The sequence below is a fragment of the Trichoderma citrinoviride genome, assembly GCF_003025115.1.
Source record: "Trichoderma citrinoviride strain TUCIM 6016 unplaced genomic scaffold BBK36scaffold_11, whole genome shotgun sequence".
Taxonomy (NCBI): Eukaryota; Fungi; Ascomycota; class Sordariomycetes; order Hypocreales; family Hypocreaceae; genus Trichoderma; species Trichoderma citrinoviride.
This window is the reverse complement of record NW_020194719.1, coordinates 546567-567673: the sequence shown is the minus strand read 5'-3', so window position 1 is coordinate 567673 and position 21107 is coordinate 546567. Positions and strand designations below refer to the sequence as shown.

The 21107-nt window shown below is 54.2% G+C and overlaps 7 protein-coding genes across 7 annotated transcripts; 4 read left to right on the top strand and 3 right to left on the bottom strand.

Moving 5' to 3' along the window:
* The first annotated feature begins 4059 nt into the window (after positions 1 to 4059).
* BBK36DRAFT_1136017 (WD-repeat protein pop3) lies at positions 4060 to 5819 on the top strand. Its single transcript, XM_024892838.1, is given in 9 exon segments — positions 4060 to 4119; positions 4154 to 4186; positions 4276 to 4290; positions 4314 to 4316; positions 4362 to 4861; positions 4917 to 5498; positions 5573 to 5653; positions 5708 to 5741; positions 5753 to 5819. The coding sequence occupies 5 exon segments, from the start codon at positions 4165 to 4167 to the stop codon at positions 5331 to 5333; spliced, it is 957 nt and encodes a 318-aa protein (XP_024747524.1). The 5' UTR covers positions 4060 to 4119; positions 4154 to 4164; the 3' UTR covers positions 5334 to 5498; positions 5573 to 5653; positions 5708 to 5741; positions 5753 to 5819.
* A 1651-nt stretch (positions 5820 to 7470) lies between these two features.
* On the top strand, positions 7471 to 8356 carry BBK36DRAFT_1124973 (hypothetical protein; the record flags this gene model as incomplete). Its single annotated transcript, XM_024891220.1, has 3 exons — positions 7471 to 7801; positions 8110 to 8202; positions 8292 to 8356. 3 exons carry the CDS (start codon positions 7471 to 7473, stop codon positions 8354 to 8356), a joined length of 489 nt encoding a protein of 162 aa, XP_024747523.1.
* A 640-nt stretch (positions 8357 to 8996) lies between these two features.
* Positions 8997 to 9803, bottom strand: BBK36DRAFT_1143029 (hypothetical protein; the record flags this gene model as incomplete). The annotated part of the gene is made up of 3 exons (XM_024893566.1): positions 8997 to 9128; positions 9331 to 9496; positions 9553 to 9803. The coding sequence occupies 3 exons, from the start codon at positions 9801 to 9803 to the stop codon at positions 8997 to 8999; spliced, it is 549 nt and encodes a 182-aa protein (XP_024747522.1).
* Positions 9804 to 10394: 591 nt separating this feature from the next.
* On the top strand, positions 10395 to 10822 carry BBK36DRAFT_1011792 (hypothetical protein). The gene has a single exon (XM_024888863.1). The coding sequence runs from the start codon at positions 10450 to 10452 to the stop codon at positions 10741 to 10743; it is 294 nt and encodes a 97-aa protein (XP_024747521.1). The 5' UTR covers positions 10395 to 10449; the 3' UTR covers positions 10744 to 10822.
* A 3750-nt stretch (positions 10823 to 14572) lies between these two features.
* BBK36DRAFT_1178585 (tubulin beta chain 1) lies at positions 14573 to 16348 on the bottom strand (the record flags this gene model as incomplete). Its single annotated transcript, XM_024896137.1, has 5 exons — positions 14573 to 15751; positions 15831 to 15927; positions 16010 to 16035; positions 16129 to 16152; positions 16337 to 16348. 5 exons carry the CDS (start codon positions 16346 to 16348, stop codon positions 14573 to 14575), a joined length of 1338 nt encoding a protein of 445 aa, XP_024747520.1.
* Positions 16349 to 17430: 1082 nt separating this feature from the next.
* Positions 17431 to 18999, bottom strand: BBK36DRAFT_1136014 (proteasome subunit alpha 6). The gene is given in 8 exon segments (XM_024892837.1): positions 17431 to 17469; positions 17480 to 17612; positions 17625 to 17773; positions 17875 to 18294; positions 18358 to 18570; positions 18630 to 18724; positions 18837 to 18896; positions 18972 to 18999. 5 exon segments carry the CDS (start codon positions 18976 to 18978, stop codon positions 17908 to 17910), a joined length of 762 nt encoding a protein of 253 aa, XP_024747519.1. The 5' UTR covers positions 18979 to 18999; the 3' UTR covers positions 17431 to 17469; positions 17480 to 17612; positions 17625 to 17773; positions 17875 to 17907.
* Positions 19000 to 19648: 649 nt separating this feature from the next.
* On the top strand, positions 19649 to 20881 carry BBK36DRAFT_1124140 (hypothetical protein; the record flags this gene model as incomplete). Its single annotated transcript, XM_024891136.1, has 1 exon — positions 19649 to 20881. The coding sequence occupies one exon, from the start codon at positions 19649 to 19651 to the stop codon at positions 20879 to 20881; it is 1233 nt and encodes a 410-aa protein (XP_024747518.1).
* Positions 20882 to 21107: the final 226 nt, after the last annotated feature.

The window sequence follows — 21107 nt, the reverse complement described above, 5'->3', positions numbered from 1 at the left end:
GTTGTTGTTATTGCTGCTTCTATTCCTGTTGTCGCCGTTGCTCAAAGGTTTGCCAAGAAAGAGCTTGGCTCGTTCGGCGTTATTAAACGTGTAGATTGATGTGCTCCGCTTAACTTGGAAGCGAACATATGCCATCTGCCGGTGAGGAGTTGTCTTTGTCGAGTCCAAAATGGGCCGGTGAACCCCCAGAGAAACACATACTTGCCCACAACGACTCTAGGAAGAAAAAGAAAAGACCGTCAAACGAAGGGCAACGTGATAGGGAATTGTAGATGGCACCACGAAAGCGTCACAGGGAAATCTTATCACGTTCCATTCCCCATGCTCATGGAGCTGCGAGAGGAGAGAAAAATAATAAAACGCCATGAGATCCTATGACCACAAAAAGGGAAACACACAGTTTTCTCTCCTCTTCCTCCCCCTTGTTCCCCAACTCCCCCGCCTCAACAATCAGGCCAGTGCCGAAGCGTCGGAAAACGGGGTCCGGCGAGTAAAATTTCGTCTGAGTAGGTAAACAGACACGGTCGTGTACCTATACACCATCTTTCGAACCAACGCTTACCCGCAGGCATTTTATTTTCGGTGTCGAACATCAACAAGAGGGAGCATCCAGTCACCGCCTTGCTGGGAGGCAATAAGAAAAGGGGAAGAGGGGGGAAGCCTCTCGAGGTAGCCTTCGCTCCGTGTTGCAGCAGAGAGCAAATCATGTGGCCGCCTTTTCCCTGGCCGCTCACCAATCATTTGCCGTGTCCTTGCTACTACCTCGTTCTGCTCTTCGTGTCGGGCTTGTGTTGTGCTTCTCCTTGTTTCTCCTCCTCCTCCTTCTTCGCTTCTTCTCTCCCTGCCCTAGTCCCCTCAACGAAGCGAATAGCCGCATGTCGGAATGCGGATCCGAAGAGAGAGGTGTCATTGCCCGCCGCCATGACGGGTGTACGCACAAATTCAGGAAAAGCCGGTGAGGACTCTTTGGGGGGAGGGGGAGTGCAAGCAGCGAAGAGACGAGAACGCCAACTAACCGGTCTGCGAGAGAGGGAGCAGCAGCGGCCCCCACGTGGCGGGCCGCCCGAAAAGGTTCGGGAGGGTTATCCGCATCGGTTGATGCCTGATGCAGCTTTCCATGAGTCGATCATTGATGGAGTCCCCTTTGCTTGGTGGTGGCGGCAGGAGATGGTGCGGACGATGAGTGCTCTGCAGAACTCGCGACGAAGGTGAAGAGGTAATCCGTACCAAAGGGGCACTGACGAAACCTACAGTGGCCAGACTGGTTCACGCTCGTAGAGCGGCAGAGGGTACACAGGGCGGATTTTGACTCGTGGCCCGTATTGTATGGTTCGAATCCGTATCGGAGGGAGCCAAGAAGACTGCCGATATAGGCCTGGTGACTATCACGTCCATGCCTTCTAGGCGCCTGAGCCTTCCAGGTTGTTGCTCTCTCTCTCGGCGGGAAGCATTCAACCAGGGATAGCTGCATGTTGTTTGTGCTACGGGGCACCAGCCACTGCGTCGGATCCATCATCCCTCGAGACAGCCAGGGGGCGCGGCCCCAATGACCAGTCGTTCACGCTGGGCCATGACAAGTGCAATAGCCGCGGCTCCCGTGTCCAAAACAATGGACGCCAGGCCACTGCCAAGGCGAGGGCAATCGTCATCTTGCAGGCGGTACGTTTTGGAGCTGAAACTCCTGCAGTCCCGTCTTCTCTACTCCGCAGGAGCGAGCAGCGAGCAGCGTCGACAAGGCAAACGTCGGGGACCTGACCGGTCCGGTTATTGACAAATGAGAAGGGATTGAGATCAGCCATCACGGGTGGCTGCATGATCTCACCCCAGCGCACAGAATGGAACGGTCCGGGTCTAGGAGAGGACAGCGTACGGGCCCAGTGTCGCAGTTAAACACCCAAATCGGCTCATTCATGCTAGAGCGGTAGTTGTCAAGCTCATCTCTCATTCGACGAAGGCCGTGGGCGGGAAAAAAAAAGGTGAGGGCAACGTGATTGAGGCGGTAAGACTTTGTTCGACATAACCGAGCACTCGTCCGTGAAGGTGGCGCATAATAGGCTGCGCCTTTGAGGTTTTATGATGCCGAAGCAGAGAGCATTCAACGTAAAATCCATGTCCAGCCAGGCAGGTCAGTATCACGTTGCTTTTAGCCTAGTTGCTTCGACTATATGCCGAGGCAACCACACAGGTTGAAGTAGAGGCCATCGTGAGGTTCGTTGCAGCCGATGATGCGTTGGCTAAACGATGGTCGATGGTGATCGAGGCGGTCAAAGGATTCACGGTCCTTCGGATAGCGTATAATAGAGGCAAGCAGGATGATGCTGCCCATGCTGCCGAGCCTCTCGTAGCGTAGAGATGAGTATATAAGAAGAAGACTCGCCGCTCGTTCTTTCGGGTCGAATCATCCCTTCAAGCGTTCATATCAGTCACTCTCCAGGCATCAACCTTTTGCTTCTCTCCATTCACCTTTTCGTTTCGCCTGGAAAATCAAGTTCTTCTCCATATAAGCGAGCGTCAGCTGTACACCAATGGCTTCAGAATTTGCTGCTGGCATGAAGGCAGGCATGGTGCCAATAAGCTGCGACATGTGCAGCATGAGACAGTATGTTTCTTCCATCAATGTATGCTTTGTTTGAGATTCCCGATTGCTAAAGCTGAAGTGGAAAGACTCGACTGCGAGTACTGCAGAGGCTCACTCGTCAGGATGGTCCCTCATGATTATCCATATCTCTCGTCGTTGCCAGCTTCACCATTCGCTCACAAGGCCGGCACGTCATCACCAGGGAAAAGCAACCATCCAGACTCGGGACACAGATCCTCGGGAGTCTATTCAAAGCGCAGTTAGCCGGACCTTGGCAGCCGCATTTCGAAATCAGCTCATTTGTGCATATTCCTTTTGGTGTATATACCGTTCGAGAAAGATGAGGGGACTCGGCCTCATAGTATGGTTACAGGGGGCAAGAGGAAACGTAAAAGGGATGGCGGCGTTCACACCTGCCGAGGACGCAGGGAGGTCCAGCTTGAATCTGAGGGACATATAGGAGGATCACCTGGCAACGAGTATGCCGGTAGCCAAGCAAGATGGCAAGGTGTCACGTATGTGTGACTTTTTCATCTAAGTAGAACGAGGTCATGTAACGGAAACGGTCTGCTGTACACGAGTTAGAAAAGGTCAATATCGTTCTTCTCTGTTCCAATTGGAATTGGTCTGACCGAGTGGGCACTTGCCAAAGCCCGGCAGTATCAACTTGCAAGTATGTAAACTCCCAGTTCGTAGCAAGGAGCGTTTCCAGAGAGGCTGTTGGTATCAGGCAGGGAACGGACGAGCCTGTCTTGTTTCCCCAGCCACGATTCGCTTGTATCGGAAGCTGTTTCCTCGCAGGCTCATGCATGCCTTGGTATCTTGTACCACGTCAAAGGTCATGAGACGCCGGGCACATTGTCCATAAGGTAGGGAGTAGATGTAGCAACATGAAGGAGAGCACCCGATGGTTGACCCCGGCAATGGCTCCTCGGATAAGCGTAAAGGCCACTTGGCTAAATATGGGCTGTCTGGTGTAGTTCTGTGCTGTGATATCACCGATATCTGCTAGCCATAGCCCGGCATGGTCGCTCCGGCAGACGGTGAGTCAAGCTGGAAAGCGAAAGCATCTAGAGGCGGCTCCATGATGGAATGGACGGCCAGGCGCATTTGCGGCTTATCACGTGCTTGTGCGCAAAACCAATTGTTGGAGAGTACGAGGTCCTTCGTACGAGCTGCAGGTCCACAGTCCAGTCAAGGCAGTCGTATGTTGAAAGCACGAAGAAGGTTGGTTGTGTGTCCCGAGCAAAGCTCCCTGCCCGTCTTATCAGGATGCGGGCCAAGGTAAGCATGTAGGTGTTAAAGTTGAGCTGAGGTACCTTATGGAGGAGAGACAAGCTTGACCAGGTCAATGCTTGCCCACGGCTTTTCTTCGGAACAAGACAGAACCGAGACAGAACGGTCAAGCTCCGCCAAAGAATGCTGGAGAGCTCTGTAGAACTTACCTAAGCGCGGAATCACCCACTGGGAGCGGAACACTCGCAGCCTCGCCAACCATCCTGATCAAACAAGCTCCAGCTTCGTCGCCGCAACAAGCAGGTCCTGAGTGAGCGCAAGCTTAGGTGACAAAGACAAAAGCAGTCGCAATGTCTGTCATTCTGTGTACCGGTCAGTCTTGAGTCCGTTCCGAGCTATTCTCTCTTCCCGTTGGTTTGCATTTGCATCTCCCCAGCTGCTAACGACCAATGACGACACAGCCGGTTACGACCACACGATCAGGTTCGCAGACGTGCGCCAAAGGGGGATCTCGCTTGAACTCGCAGTGCTAACTCCCCTTCGACTTTCAGGTTCTGGGAGGCGCTGTCGGGGATATGCTCGCGGACGATCCAGCACCCCGACTCTCAAGTGAACCGCCTCTGCATCTCCCCCGACAAGCGGTTCCTTGCCGCGGCCGGCCACCACACCGTCAAGCTCTACGACATCAAGTCGACGAATCCCAACCCTCTGCTCACGTTTGAGGGACACACGGGCAACGTCACTGGAGTGGCGTTCCACTGCGAGGGCAAGTGGATGGTGACGAGCTCCGAGGACGGCACAGTCAAGATTTGGGAGACGCGGACGGGTTCGATCCAGAGGAGCTACAACCACGGCTCCCCGGCCAACGACGTGGTCATCCACCCGAATCAGGGCGAAATCATCAGCTGCGACAGAGCGGGCAGCGTGAGGATCTGGGACCTGGCCGAGAACACGTGCGCGCACGAGCTCATTCCCGAGGAAGACGTGTCGGTATCAAGCGTGACGGTTGCCAGTGACGGAACGCTGCTGTGCGCCGCCAACACGGCGGTATGTCCAACGGAGACGGAATTGCTCTGCTCTGACGCCGGCTAACTTCTGCCAGGGCAATGTGTTTGTGTGGCAACTCCGCCAAAACTATGACCAGACGGAGCTGCTCCCGGTGACGCAGTTCAGCGCCCACAAAGAGTACATCACCCGCATTCTCCTCTCCCCCGACGTCAAGAAGCTGGCAACGTGCAGCGCCGACCACACGGCCAAGATCTGGGACATCAGGGACGTCAAGCCGGCGTCGAACCCTGATGAGAAGCGGCCACTTCCCCTCGAGGCCACGCTCACGGGACACCAGCGGTGGGTTTGGGATTGTGCCTTCAGCGCCGACTCGGCGTATCTAGTGACGGCATGCTCAGATCACTATGCGCGGCTATGGGAACTGCACAGTCAGCAGATTATACGCCAGTACAACGGCCACCACAGAGGAGCCGTATGCGTAGCGCTCAATGACTATTCGGAGACGCGTTAGAAATCCTTTAAGGAATACTTTTTTGGTCGCGAATAATGCATGAAGACGGCACGACGGAAAGGGGCTTTGAACCTAGAGAACCACGGTTTTGGTTGGCGCGGCGTTGGGCAGTTGCTATTTGGTAATTCTTTGCTTTCTTGTTACTACTCATACTTTTGGTGATATTTGTATACTGCCTTTGGAATGGCGGGCTTTGAGGGCCATCGGCTCTGCGCTTCGTCAGATCAAGGGCACGAAGAGGCGGCAGCAGCTGAGGTAGGATTCCAGAAATGGTCAGCCTTGGCTACAAAGTATAGGCTTTGGATGAGCGATTCTGTGCCCAGTTCTTGTGATCCGCGATGATGCCCATGTTGCTCGCGATATAGACAGCTGAAAGGAAAAGGCTCCAGCCGAAGCAGCGCTCAGCGCCGCAAAGTCCATGAACATCTCGTCGCAAGATGTCGCCATATGTGGTTGCCTCAGCTGCTTCATAAGATCAAGATTGACCTGCCATCGTGGCTTTCGGGCACTGTTCTTCCCGTAGTATATTAGGCAACCTCTTTACTTTCCAAGACAGCACCGTTGCATCGTACACAACGGCAAAAAGCCAAGCAAGGGGTTTCCCTAAAACCACCGATTGGCTCGAAGACGCGCGGGAGGCCCAACCATACCAAGGACTCTCCCATGTGTTCATCTGTCCACGACCCCTGCGTACCTACAGACAGCACATGCCGCAAAGAAATGACGAGCTCGACGCATACTCGAGCCTTCGCCAGGGATCTTGTCCAGCTGTTGGAGGGGAGGGGAGTGGAGGGTGTATACATATCGACTACCTACCCACCACTATTAAAGGTACAGTGAAGGGGGAGGTAGCTTGCAGCTGTCCCGGGTCCTCGGAGGGGGGCCAAAACGAATGGTCGTCGTTTGTCTGTTTGGCAGCGGCACTGATTTGTGATGCGAAGAAAGGGCTTCCAGCTGGACAGGGATGTTTCGCGGGTACGCTAGTGGTAGCTGAGGAACCGGGGCAGCGGGATCCCTGGAAGCAGAATCGACGTCTGTGTGTGTGTGGATGGCATGGGTTGCGAAAAGAGAGTGTGGGCAGTGAGAGTGCAAGGAATGGCGACACTTGTAGCTGTATTACTAAGGCCTAAAGGCTGTGCATAGCAATCGATTGACCTCCTTCCTCTTATGAGGCTCATGATGGCATCTGCGTCATGGCTGTCTGAAGCAAGAACAGCTCTGCAGGCCGGCAGTTCATGTATTGGGTACCTTATGTAGATATCCACCCTGATGCATTGGCGAAGGTAGGGCAACAAGGCATCTAGAAAATCTTTGCCGAGGCACTTACCATCTCTTTTGGCTGCCTCTTCTTCGCGCCGGGCACAGCCGTTACTAACTGTCTTTTGGCGTCTCGGTAGGTACATGCTAACACGACGCAGCAAACTGCTAGTTTGCGGTAGCTGGCGAGACACGCATCCACGATGTCCGCACTGGAGCATACTGGTAGTATCAATCTTAACTCAAGTGAGGCACATACCTACCTACCTACTGTCAGGTAGCATGAAACCCTCGTTTCAACCTCGTTTGCAGATAACTACAACTGCCATACTAAGCAAAGAAAAAAAACGTGCCCGACTGACAATCGACAGCCTCATCAGCCCACTCCCAATCCCAATTGCGGCAATGATCCAAATCGCTCGCTCCGGCCCTGCATGATGCAAAGTCGCGTGGCAAAAAAGATTGAGCTATTGAAGTGGATGCAACCTCGTCCAGGCTTGTTGTTGGCGGCAGATGGCTGTGCCCGCTGTGGCTGCCGAGTCCGTCCAAGCTCCCGCTAGAACAGAAGAAGAAACATGCGCTAATCGCTGCTAAACTGTTCAAGGAAAAGCTCCCTTATTCCACTGGGCGTAAATTGGCCAATCAGAGACCTCGATACACCCCATCTGGCATCTTCATCCCATCGACTCGTCTTTCTTTCCATCTTTGTCACCCTCGCCTCTACCACGTCTTTCCCACCTCCACCCGCGGGGCTGCTATCAAACGACAACCTCTCGGGCGGCCAACAAGCCTCAACCATCAAACCCCGCCACGTTTTCTCTGGCCTCTCTCTACCTTCAAACTGAAAATAGACCACCACCGAAAAAAACAGAGCCTCAAAATGACCTCACCACCAGCATCATCACCAGCAACAGCCCCCCCGGATGAACCATCTCCATCTCCCCCGGCAATCAACTACGTCCTCTCCTTCATCCTCGTCGGCCTCGCCTGGGGCCTCACAACCCCCTTCATCCGCCGCGCCGCCCGCACCCACAGGCCCGCGCCTCACCCGCTCCTCGACTCCCCCGCCGTCAAAGCCAGCTGGCTCCGGTCCCGCCTCCTCGGTGCCCTCTTCGCCGCCCTCGACCTGCTGCGCAACCCGCGCTACGCCGTCCCGCTCGTGCTCAACCTCACCGGCAGCGTCTGGTTCTTCCTCCTCATTGGCAAGGCTGGTGAGCCTCTCCTCCTCTTTTTGCTTCTTTCTCTCTGTGTTATTCGCTCATTTTCCTCTCTCGCTACATCATGTCTTGCTTTGATCTCCCACCCTTTCTCCCGGAAGAAAAGGCCTCCGGGTCTGTGTCTCAGATCCCCCCCTCCTTCTTGCCCCTCACCTCCCTCTTGGACCTCCCCCCTATCCTCCCACACCTAACCGCTCTACCGGGCTGGCCATCACTCTTCGTTACGTCTTTGATCTCTCTCGTACCTGTAGAAACGCCATGTCTCTGACCCAATCTCCTTTGCTTGCTCGGCTGCGTATTAGAATTAAGTCTTACCGTCCCGATTGTGAATGCCATGGCCTTCCTCTTTACCGTTCTGGGCGAGTGGTTTGTCGAAGGTAAAGTCATCAGCAGAGGTACGTGCATCGCTTTGCCAAGTCGAACTGGATACCGTCGGGGAATCCATGTTCATATGACCCGATTGAAGAGCTAATTGGCGTCAAAGAGACCGGCATCGGCATGGTTTTGTCCTTGGTGGGAATCGCCTTGTGTGTCCAAAGCAAGAACTGAAAGTCAAAAGATATAGTCATAATGTGTCAAGTCCAATATATCAAATCAATTTGTCAAAACTCAATTGCTTCATCAAATCAATTGATGCGTAGGTGATACAGAAAGAGATGAAAGCAAACAATTGCTTCGATGAGATGAGAAGAGGCTGCTCCAGGCAGTCCCAATAGAGAAAAATTCTAAGACCCATTGTCCTCCGTTTTTGCCCTTCAAGATGGTTTACTTTTAACCATGCAACCCGCAGCACGCCATGCCTATGTCAACAGGACGCCCGTACAATCTGGAAAAGGAAAAGTATAGCCAAGAAAATAAGGTATCCCTGTTGCCTCGTTGCTGCCTCTGGACGTTCCTGTCCATGCCAATACGCCAAAATCACGTCCGGGGAAAAGAGAATGAAAAACACAAAAGAATGGCAGACCTTGCAGCATCTGCTGTACAAGCGACTGCAGAAGAAAGAAGAGGAAAAAAGGCCGACGGTGACACGAAGCAGGTACCGGTGGTGTCAAACCCCTGTAACTTGGTGCCGGTAGTGGAGGTGAGGCTAGATGCAACTTCGTGCAGGTAGTAGTAGTACGAGTGCTTCATAGCCCTTCGAATAGCTTCGGATTCGTGATCATCCGGCCGCCTCATGACTCAAGTTGTGTTACCGTCGTCGAGACTGAAGCCAGCGCTGGATTCTTCGCAAACTCGGATCTTCGACTGTCCAGCGGCCCTGCGCCTGATCCGCAGACAGCAGCTCAGCATAGACGTATTCGTCAGTGATGGCGGCCAATTCCTAAGAATGGGTGATGTTAGCGACATCCCCACTACCGCTTTGGCCGTGCATGTGTTGGTGAAAGATTGCCAATAATATTCCCCCCCGACATGGTCTGGGTGGAGACGCCGTCTTCCATTCGGCAGTCATGGGAAAGGGCTGCGCCCGAGCAATCGGGACAGGGAGGGAGCTGTGGATGGTGGTGCAGCGCGAGTAAGCTTACCGCTCGAAGCTGGTTGTCCAGGGCTTGCAGCTGGGCATGGTTCCCCGGATGTGGTCGTTGGCCCTGCAAGACCTGTTCTCGGTACTCGATCCATCGCTGCGCCGCTGCCTGTCTCAGCAGTATCTTTTGCCCCTCGTGCCGTCGCGCATAAGCATCAAGCAAGACCCTGTGGAGCGTGTTAGTTCGGCTCCGTTTCTCACAAAGCCATCAAGAAATACGCACTGCTGCAACTCGGCTTTGGCTTGCTCTTCCTCTCCCCCTTGGGCCGAGGGTACCCTGGTATCGGCGGCCACGTCCAGAATGTACTGCCCGTCGACAGTGCATTGCCGCAAGAGCGCCCATCCCTCGGTGTAGTAGTCCTCCTCGTTTTCTGGCTCGACAGGGCCGGCTGCAATATAGTACTGGAGCGTTCGGAAGTCGGACAGGACCTCAGCAACACGGGCGGTGCGGCACTCGTTCACTTTGTATTGCATTTTGCATCAGCCATTATGTTCACTCAAGAGAAAGCAATCGAGAGATTCAATGGCATCGTCTCGCACAGATGGCCCTGGGCGGGGGGTTGTGCTGGTAAGAGAGGATGGGTTCGTCGATCACGCGTGAGCGCATATACTTGAACCTTCTAAGGGGGGTGGGGGCGTGCTTTTCCGGGTCTGCAAGTAATATGCTTCACCCGGGGGCTAGGGGAGAAGAATAGCGGAACAATGAAAGCAATTTGCTAAGTGGCTGGTGACCTACATCCGTCCATAGTGTCGTGAGAAAAGCTTCCGGTTGAGACTTGGGGGCCAGACGCAGAAGGGGTGGGCTGAAGAAGCCTGGCTAGTATTTCCGTAGTAGGAAATCCCTAGTGATGAGGTGCAACAATGGCTCTCGGCCGATCGATTGCTGACTTGGAAACCGTCGGTGGAGTTGCTGGCTTCGACGAGAAGTGAGTGAGGCAAAGGAAGCGAACAGATGCAGAATCTCTGAAGCTGAAGACTCGAGCAACTGAGCTGAGAACAGCAAGACCAAAGTCAATAGCTGCGTTCAACGGCGTGGCAATATGGAGTCGAATAGTCGAAATCGAAGCTCATTCAGCGTGGCGAGGACGGTCTAGAGCAGAGAAGACTTGGGCGGGATGCTATGCTCGATCTGCCTCGAGCGAGATGCTCCATCCTTTTGTATGCTTTGTCCATGATCGACCCGTCCGGTGTTGTGGGAGGATCCAGCATCGCTCTCGCCTGGGTCTTGAAGAGCTCGATGCCCATCTCGGCCCTACAGCTACGGTGGACTTGGGCTTTGGCAGACGGATCGAATCTGAGGGTCTTAGAGGGCGACCAGGCTGAACCATCAGCTACCACGAAGCTTCCAGCAAACACCAACGAGAGGTCTCTCCGTCATCTCCACCCTGGTGGCTCTTTGCAAGCTCAGACCTGAAGAACCCCGGACAAGCTGGCAGTTGGGGAGCCGTCCAACCGGAGCGGCTGTCAGCCCTATCCCAGCCCCTTGATGCCTCTTGGACCAGCCAGCCTGAGGTCCGAGGCTGGGCATTTGTGTGGTGCTGGGCCGACTGGGGACTCGCAATTTGCGTGTGGGTGACTCCGCGCCAGCACCGGGACCCGTCGATCTCAGCAGCGGACGTCAGGCAGAGCGAGACGAGGCTAACGACTCGAGGCAGAGGAAAGCCTTGCCTGCCAGGGGGGAGGCGCTTTGGTCCCCGTTCCGTGGGTCGAACGTTCAGGGACCTGTGCATGAGGCCATCGATTTGACCTGTGACAAAGCCACGAGCAGACCGCGTAAGGGTGGGGTGTCCCGGCAGCGCCGTTAGATGCACGCCGTAGATGCACGCCGCACCGCCAGACAGCGGTTTGCCGGGTGTTGACGTTTGGCGAGTGACGCTGATGCTGCAGCACGCACACATTGGGAAGCGACGGAGCCCCAAGCGGGAACCCCCCCAGGTCCATTATACCCTAGCTCTGCCTGCCTAGACAGCCCGCGAGCCCGTGCCATCCGTATGTCCCTTGCTGGAGACAGAGCCAGAGAAGCGAGCGAATGATGGAATCGTCGTGTCTGGCCCGGCCGCCCGCCCGTCTGGACGCTGCTGCGCTGCTGCTGCACGCTGCAGACCCGATACTGGATCCTCGCCTGGCCCCCCTGTCGCCCTGCCCGCCGGTGGAGTTGGGCCACGAATGATCGGGCCTATGGCGTGCATCTGGCCTGTCCCAAACGATGCTTTCAGCTCCGGCTCAGCGGCGCTACGACGCCAGCCTTGCCGAACGAAGTCAGAGTGACGGGCCCTGCATGAGCTGCGTGTTGCCGGGGACCAGCGCCAGCGGCCAATCACGGCGCGTTGAGGCCTGCCGGGAGATGCATCGTGAGCTCAGTGTTCGTTTTTGGCGAGCCGACGACGTTGCTGGTGGCCTTTTTTGGAGAGAGTTGTGTGTGCATGTGCATGTGCATACATGCAAGCAGTGATGATGCAGAGGCAGAGATTCATCAGAGACACCCGCTGCGCCTTGAACCGCCTGGGAGGGCGATATTCTAGAGGCAGTGCCTGCCAACAACGCGCCTTCCTCACCTCTACGAACTAAGTTTGTTTCAATTTGTTTCAATTTGTTTTATCTGATTTACTTGATCCATCCTAGCTCACCTTGGTTTTATCTGTTTTATTATTCTACCTGAATTTCTTTGTTTCACAGCCTTATTTTGCCGATGCTCTCCTTTGCTCTTCCACCTCTCCCAATCTCTTACCCTCGTCTTCACATATCCCCATCGCAGAGCTACGCCTCAATATGGCAAACAGATGCGCGCGTCATCCGACAAGAGACACGTCACTGAGCCCGTGGTTGGCGTCTGCATCTCCAAGTCAACATGCAGGCCTCGAGGAGCTGCCTGATTGGATTGCACCGCCTGCTGAACCGATCCCTTGATCACGGCAAGGGTTCATCTGCGATATTACATCTCCGTCTCTCAACCCCCTTCACCGAGGCCCCGACGACCGCGGCGTTCAGACACGGACCTGGGTCCGAAGGGGCCTTGATTGGAGCCTGGCCTGGGACGAGGCTGCTGCTGCCCACTGAACATCGTGGACACGCAGACTCACCTTGCCCAAAGTAATTTGCCGATGGTTGCACTGCGCATGTGCATCATGGCCGTGTTCGTGTTGATGCAAGTCCAGCTGAAAACATGCAGATTGATGGCTTGACCGATGAATCATCCCATCATGCCTGCTTACATGCTTGGTAATGAAGCCATTTCTGTTCCAAGTCCCCGTGTCTGGAGGGATCGTTCAGCTATGATTGACCAAGCTCAGCAAAGACAGCGGCACGATTGATATTCGGAAAAGACATTGACTCATCTTACAACATGTTGATCGTAGGCAGCAGGCTGGGGGAGAAGAACAGATGAGAAGGGCATAGGACGGCGTTGACGCCACCTTCCGTTGACTTTCCAAGCCCAACTGAACAAGTATTGGCCCAATGAAGCCTGGTTGCGGCATCACAAATCGAGCCGTGGGGCCTCCTAATCTCATCTGAGTCACCTCGACCTCGAGCATCAAGATGCTTCTTCCTCACTGGCCGGATCACCAACCAAGAATGGGCATCAAATCAAATAGGAGACAAGAGCCACTACGCCAAGCGGCAACTCAGGCCTGCAGATGCGACGAACTCATCCCCTATCTTGGCTCCCCTATGCCTCCACTGGCTCCGGAAGCAAAACACCCCGAGTGATCAGACCTACTGAGCCGCAACCACCTCCGTTCAGCACTCACACGCCCCTTTCTCAACGGCCCTGGAAGGCACACCCTCCTATAACGCCACCGTGATAAAGAAGCCCAGCCATAGCCAATGGCATCCTTCAGGCTCCCGTCACACCTCGATATGTGGACGCATCACACGGCGATGGCCTTGCTTCGCTCCCTCCCTGTAGCTCAGATCTTGTACAATGGAGCCGAGCCCCCTGTTCGCACGGAAAGCCCTACAAGCCCTACTGGGTGAGATTACGCCCCCAAATCAACGCTGCCTAGACCAGTGACACGGCTGGCCCTGACATGCTGAGCTGGAGATGCATGGCGGTTTTTTGGCCAAGGCTGCTCCAGGCCCCAATAGCTGCGCAGTGGCACAGTGATGGATGATATAAGCTGCAGCGTTTCCTCCCCACGTCCCATACGAATGACCATCGAACGAAATGTCAGAATTCGGGCAGAACACCTCCATATTTGAGAACTCTCTTGCATATTGGGCATTGATTTTGTATGGCTGTACCAACGAGTACATGATCGACGAGTCCTCCGCAACGTAACGTATCCTGCAGTATTCACTTTTCGAACCTCGGGACGATTTCCCTTATTACATAGGTATGTTGAGACTACCTCACCCTTCAGTAAACCCTACGGTACCTGGTATATTAATATCTTAGTACCTATTCAAGAGTACCTACCTGATAATCTATGGCTCTGTAATGTAATGGAGCGTCCCCGGACGCACAATGGCACCCTTCTCCAACTCTATCTGGGCTCAGCAACCACTATCTTCGACCAACGTCTAATCAAACTCACCACATTCCTGGTTCTGCTTCTTCCGAAGAAGACAGAAGGTATTTTTTGGTCGTCCCTTGAAACTTTCGTAAGCGGTCATATCAAGCCTTTTTTTTTTTTTTTTTTTTTTTTTTTTTTTTCTTGGATTTTCAGAGCTTTAACCTCTGTATCCTCAATGACCTGAGAGCTTACAAAGCTATCATGATGACCAAAAAGCCTCCTGCGGCTGCTAGCAGCGAGTCTCTCTTTTGTGGTGAATTCGTCAACATGTGCATATTCACGTCAATCTTGAACATCACCCACGTCTGAGAGTTGTGTAAGACCATCACTCCGTCCCCATCGTACGTCCTTCAGTTGCCACTGCTGTTCTCAACAGAGTGCCAATCCCAAAACCATATAAGCACCTACTCAAGGAGTTCTGATGCAACTGTATTCAAACATGATCAACGTGTGAAAGTTCACCACTATGGCTACACATGCCTCTCAGTTGACCGCGCTCTTGATAGGGATGGAGCCAAAATATATTAGACATAGACAAAGCTGAAACATCACTCAAGCATCAAAAGTCGAAATTGGGCCCACGACTGTATTGAAGAGCCTAGTTAAAGCAGTATTTATCACAAGAGAAGGGGCTTGCTTCGAACAATTAACCCCACTGAAAACAAAGAATTCCTTTCATCCCAAACCACAACGGCGGGTCAGAGAAATGCCACAAGGTCAGGGAGGCATTTACTCCTCGTCAATGGGAGCATCCTCCTCGTACTCTTCACCGTCATCAGCTGAGGCATCCTGGTATTGCTGGTACTCGGAGACGAGATCGTTCATGTTGGACTCGGCCTCAGTGAACTCCATCTCGTCCATACCCTCGCTAGTATACCAATGCAAGAAAGCCTTGCGGCGGAACATGGCGGAAAACTGTTCGCCAACACGGCGGAAGATTTCCTGGATGGCTGTGGAGTTACCGACAAAGGTGGAAGAGATCTTAAGACCCTTGGGAGGAATAGAGCAGAGCGCGGTCTGGATGTTGTTGGGAATCCACTCGACGAAGTAGCTCGAGTTCTTGTTCTGGATGCTGCGCATCTGGTCCTCAACCTCCTTCATGGCAACCTTGCCACGGAAGATGGTGGAGCACGTCAGGTAGCGGCCGTTGCGGAAATCAGAGGCCGCCATCATGTTCTTGGGATCCAGCATCTGCTGGGTCAACTCAGGGACGGTAACAGCGCGGAAGGAGTGCGCGCCGGGGCTGGTGAGCGGCGCAAAGCCCACCATGAAGAAGTGCAGACGAGGGAACGGCACCATGTTGACAGCAAGCTTACGGAGGTCGGAGTTAAGCTGGCCAGGGAATCGGAGGGAGGTAGAGACACCAGACATGACAGCAGAAACCAGGTGGTTCAGGTCGCCGTATGAGGGGTTGGACAGCTTGAGCGTCCTCATGCAGATATCGTACAAGGCTTCGTTGTCGATACAGAACGTCTCGTCCGAATTTTCAACCAGCTGGTGCATAGACAAGGTGGCGTTATAGGGCTCGACAACGGTATCCGAGACCTTGGGCGAAGGGACGACGGAGAACGTGGCCATCATGCGATCGGGGAACTCCTCACGGATCTTGGAGATCAGCAGGGTACCCATACCGGAACCGGTACCACCACCGAGCGAGTGGGTGATCTGGAAACCCTGGAGGCATTCACAGTTTTCGGCCTCGCGACGAACGACATCCAGAACCTGGTCAACCAGCTCGGCACCCTCAGTGTAGTGACCCTTTGCCCAATTGTTACCAGCACCAGACTGGCCAAAGACGAAGTTGTCAGGGCGGAACAGCTGGCCAAAGGGGCCCGAGCGAACGGCATCCATGGTGCCGGGTTCCAGGTCGACGAGAACAGCACGGGGAACATATTTGTTGCCGGAAGCCTATAGAGAGCACACCGTTAGACCCTCAAGTCCCGATCGAAGTTGGCCTACGACGATCACTGGCAAAAATATTACACACCTCGTTGAAGTAGACGTTCAGACGCTCAAGCTGCTGGTCCGAGGTACCCCCGTAGACACCGCTGGCGTCAAGGCCGTGCTCGCCAGAGATGGTCTGCCTATAACGATGTATAAGTATAAGATTCGTCGAGAACGCGTCGATTCGAGCTCTTCGCCGTGGCTCTCGAGAGAACAACATACCAGAAGGCAGAACCAACTTGGTTACCCTGCGCAAATAGTCAGCATCGCGATGTCGCGTCTTTGTGCGGGGGGGCGCAAACAGCGCCCAAGGAGGGGCAAAGGAGGATGAAGCAACTTACACACTGGCCGGTCTGGAGGTGAACCTGTAACAGAGAAAATCACGAGTCAGCCGGTATTCATCGTCCCAGAAGCAAAGGCATCTTGATTCTCGACCCGAGCCACCAGAGTGGAAGCTCAGGCGTCCTTTGAACAGCAGTGGGCGCGTGAGAGAGAGCTCCCAACGCCCAGCTCTCAAGGTGGGGGGAAGAGAAGGCCATCAGGACTCACAATCTCACGCATCTTGAAGGCTTGTCGAAGAGGCTAAAGAAACAAAGGAGTTGGTATTAAAAGGACGATAGGAGAATCAGGTTGCTGCAGCTTCAGATGCGAAGAGATGCAAAAAGGTTGCGAGTTGCAGAGACGGGAGGAGGAAGAAGGGAGGGCGAGTTGGTAATAAGAAAAAAAAATAAAAGAGGCCCAGTCGAGGGTGGCCAAGTCGCGGTAGGCAGTCGCAAAATCAACAAAGCGAAATAAACAGAGAAGCAGTGCCTCATTAGGACTAGCCGCGCACGGGATGATCCGGTCTAGCTCTCCAGTTGTAGAAGGGCAGCGGCGCTAGTCCGGATTGGGAGCTGCCAATATGACTCCGTCCGCAGCTCAACGGCAGGACAATTTCCAAGGGGAGATTCTGTGCTAAGCTGGCCTGGCGATATTCCCTGGTTTAGGGGCTTCGAATCAGGGGCAGGCTGTTCTTTTTCTTTTCTTTTTTTTCTTTGCTTCCATGGCCAAGCCGGCTTGGACGGAGTTTCGATCGAGACTTGTTTTCTTCTTCTGCTCTATTGCGGACTCTGCGTGTTTGTCCAGTGGTCTTCTCTCCTCCACCCAAGATGCACACGGTCCAAGCAAATCAACTTGATCGATATATCCTGTGCACCCGCACAGCTTAGTCTACCGTTCTATGGAGCATGGCGGCTTCTCAGGTCCAATTTCTACGTCAGTCGCTTGATGATCTCAATCCCCATACATACAACTTGTAGCACCGTCCCCGTCACATGCCCAATCAAACGCAAAGATGCTTCATTTAAACACTCAATAGCGGCTGTCAGGGCTATTAATAAAAGCTGCATCTTCCACAGCACCCCCTGGTCGACCTTCGAGAAGCCCTTGCTCCTGGCCTCCCCACCAGCGGGGCTCCATATCAAATCCCAATTACCGCCTCATCGTCCCCTTTGTAAACGTGGTGGACGTTGGCACGAGCATAGGCAACCGCAAAATTGCCCATTCGAAGGGTCATTGAACTCCGAGGTACGGATACGAAGTTCGGAGTTGTAGTGCTACCTACCAGTAGTAGTAATATCACAGCCTGATTGGTTCCTACGAGCGATATTGATGCCTATCATCATGTTGCCCGGCTACCTGGTACTACTATTAGCCTTTGGGTCAGCTTGGGGACCAGAGGTGCCGGTCACATGAGCGACGGCTACATGTAGTCTCGACTCCTTTATCCGGTCGCCTGGATCTTCACCGTTACAGGCATCCATCCTGATGCAGCCATGCTTCGTTGCGAGAACGGATGGCCATCCCTTTTCTTTCATAATACGGAGAGCCCCATGCCCAATGCTGGGCGGCTAGTATTCCTGCTGCCTTGAATGATATCTCGAGGCACTATGTTTACTTGGAAAGAAGCTTCCTCACCAGGCTCGCCATGTTGCTTCAGGCACCTTTCTGAAGCAAGCAGCAAAACGTCATGAGCTGTCAGCGGTTAATAGACACGGACTTCAACAGGCTATGAACATCGGGGTTCCATGCGGCAGATTGACGTCTCAAAAGTTGCTTCATTAACCCGTCTATGGAATGCTCTAGTCCTTCTCTGCAATGGCTTGTAATCTCTCCTCAATCTCATCCTCGGTGAGCTTTCTGAAGCCGGGCTCCGTGCCCTCTTTGCCATCCGCCCGAGGTCCGCCAACGATGCCAATCTCAATCTCTCCCTTCTTGAAATCCATGCTGAGAACTGTGCTCAGCGTTGTAATGGCCAGCTCGACAACCTCTTCCCAGGACCCCTCGGCATGCTCCTTGTTCCTCAGCTTCTTCTCCAGGTGGTTCATAGCCTCCTGCTGCTTGGGTCCGGCGGCAGTGCCCTTGTAACCGATAAAATAGCCGGCTGGGTCGCACTTGTACAGCTGGGGTCCCCGCTCTTCGTCTAGGCTGATGATTGTAGTAGCAACGCCGTAAGGCCGCATGTAGGCCTGGTTCACAGTGTCAGTGATATAGTCCCAAGGCATTTATCAGATAAAAGAGGCCATCCTTACACGCTGCGTGTACACTTGGCTGATGTTGGCCAGTCGCTTGGCCAGGACATCAGCCGGCATCTCGTAACCGTACTTGTATCGGAACTCAGCAGCTTCTCCCTGAGCACGCTGGGCGAATGCTCTAGCATCGGCAATGGAGCCTGTAATGACACATCCCACGGAGGGCGAGATCTGGAAGATGTGGGAGACAGATGAGGGGTCGATAAGCTTATCCTGCGCGCCCGAGATCAGTAGATGCCCCATGCCGGTTTCTGCGGGACCAAGACACGTACGGGAACCTTCTTCTGTGACAGCACAACGGCGCAGTCCTTGCCTCGCAGGCCTACAGACATGATGTTCGCGGCTGTGATTGCCTTGAAGGCATATTCTATGGAGACGGGATGTCAGCGAGGTCGGGCCGGGCTGGGTGACCAGGTGGGTGTGACGCAGTTCGAGCTATGCAATTCGAATCGGTCATGATGTTGAGAGCGGCAACTTACCGACTTGGTACAGACGACCATTGTCGGCAAAGATGGTGATGTGTCGGTCGTATGCGCTGGCTAAGAGTTGTTGCAAGTCAGTAAAGCGGCCGGCATCATCATGATGGCGGGGAGAGCCGTCATGGCCACACTAACCAGACATGTTGGCGGTATGGAAGCCCTATCGAGGGCAGGTTCAAGAAAATGGAATCGCGGCAGTCAGTTGTAAGCCGTCTTGGATCAAATCCAGCGCAGATGAGTTGCAGATATCGAGATGTCGCTGGTATGGGCCAAGTTGCTGAGCTTCTAAGGCCGTACGCGTTAGCACAAGCTTGCCTAGAGCAATGGCAGCTTTGGCTGGGAAGGCCGAGGCCGGCTCCTTACGTAATCTGGGAGCCTGAGGCGCCCAAGCAGACAAAAGAGCAGAAGCAGAGCATCCACCAGTACATTGGAGAAGTACCCTGTGGAGCCCTCCAAGAAAAAAAGCTGGCGGGGCATCTTATCGGTCGCGGGAAGCAGAAATCAAACAAGAGATGATTCGCGCAACCAACTTCTTTTTTTTATTTGCCTGGAAATCGATTGGCACCTGATTTGCGACTGCAGCAGGCAATTGGGGACCTGCATTGGCCTGTTTCGAGCTGAAATCGCCTCTATTTACCGGTTCTTCTTCAGGGGCAATCAATCGCTTCTTGTCGAGTTGTCCTCCAGCTTTTGGCTCCGTTGCCAAAACGCGCGAACTGGGAGTCCGCTTGACGATCCTTTGCGACTCAACTCAACAATCACTTCCTCACCGGCCTCTCTCTCTCGCCACGAAACAAAAGCAGATCCTCAACATGGCCTACTCAAACGATGGATCGACGGCTCGTGCGCCGGCCTGGAAGCGATTGGGCCTGAAGCTCAAGGGGAACTCGGCCCCCGAAGCAGCAAATGAAACCCTGCAGGTTGGGCATCCAAGCAGCAGTAGCAGCAGCAGCAGGACCCAGCAAGCCCAGCAGCAGTCGACGCCGTTCAACAAGCGGAAGCCCGAGGCCCCGCCGGCGGGCGAACGTCTGTCGGCCCTGAAAAAGGCGCGGAACGAATCGCATGCTGCGGCTCCCAGCCCTCAGCTGAACAGGAAGAAGTCCGTCTCGTTCGGCGAGACGCCCACCAAGAGCGGCGTCGACACCACGAAGCCCGCCGCCAACAAACCACCGCCGAAGAAGGCCAAGGTGCCTGGGAAGAAGCAGCAGGCTCCGGCTGTTCCGCCTTCCGATATCAAGCCTGCGCTCGAGTACTTGAACCAGTGGAATACGGCTCGAGACTCGTGGAAGTTCAACAAGAACCACCAGTCGACCCTCATCAAGTTCGCCTTCGACCCTACTCTCTTTCCCTCCGCCGACATTGATACTTTCTACGCATACATCCGCGACCTCAAGGGCTTCGTCCGCACGAGACTACAAGAAACCGCCATGGAGCTGCGGACAAAGGACAGCACAGCCGGGGCCGCAGGCTTCCCGGAAGGCTCAGTAAACCTGCCGGAGAAGCAGCTGAGGTACGACCAAGTGCTGGCCCAAGTGCTGCACTCACAGGCCGGGCAGAAGCGGAAAACCTTTGACGAGGCGGAATACCGAAGCTCGTCGCAAGACGTGGACGACGTCATTACGCGTGTGATTAAGCGAATGCGCGCGGAACTGGTGTTGGATTCATTGTCGGACGGGGAGGAGACGGACGCCAGCACTACAACTACGGCGACGGTTTCTTCCGGCAAGGCCAGCATTGCCGATAGTGACAGCAGCAAAACTACCGAGGGCGACGCCAAGGTGAAGCTGAGTGAAGGAGCGGGCAAGAGGCGGAGAAAACTGCGCACTGCTGTCGATGACAGCAGCAGCTCCTCGGAGTCGGACAGCGAATCGGACTCGAGCAGCAGTTCTTCAGATGACGATTCAGACGATGATGATGACAATGATGGGGGCAAAGAAGCTGACAACGGCAACGAATCCTCCAGCAGCTCGTCTTCATCCTCATCATCGTCTGACACTGAGGAGGAGTCTGACTCGGACGACGAGAGCTCGAGCGACGAGGAATAGGATATAAACCGCAAGCGGCATTATACACGGGCGTTGTAAATTGTCATGGTGTAGGATTGCGAGGTCCGATATGTCTTTGGATAGGGAGGTGACCACGCTGCAGGGGGGATTATCATGATACCCGGGACGGGCCTCTCGAGTTATACTTGGTTTCGTTTTGTTTAAGGGGATTGATTGCTACCAAGTTCTTCTCTTATATGATTCTGTGTACGCCTATATGTATCAT

Coding starts and splice junctions, on each gene's coding strand:
- BBK36DRAFT_1136017 (XM_024892838.1), top strand. CDS start 4,165: ATGTCTGTCATTCTGTGTACCG. Junction 4,862..4,916: donor TGTGCGCCGCCAACACGGCG/GTATGTCCAACG, acceptor AACTTCTGCCAG/GGCAATGTGTTTGTGTGGCA.
- BBK36DRAFT_1011792 (XM_024888863.1), top strand. CDS start 10,450: ATGCTCGATCTGCCTCGAGCGAGATGCTCCATCCTTTTGTATGCTTTG.
- BBK36DRAFT_1136014 (XM_024892837.1), bottom strand. Junction 18,571..18,629: donor TGTCACAGAAGAAGGTTCCC/GTACGTGTCTTG, acceptor TCGGGCGCGCAG/GATAAGCTTATCGACCCCTC. Junction 18,295..18,357: donor GCCAAGTGTACACGCAGCGT/GTAAGGATGGCC, acceptor ACTGTGAACCAG/GCCTACATGCGGCCTTACGG.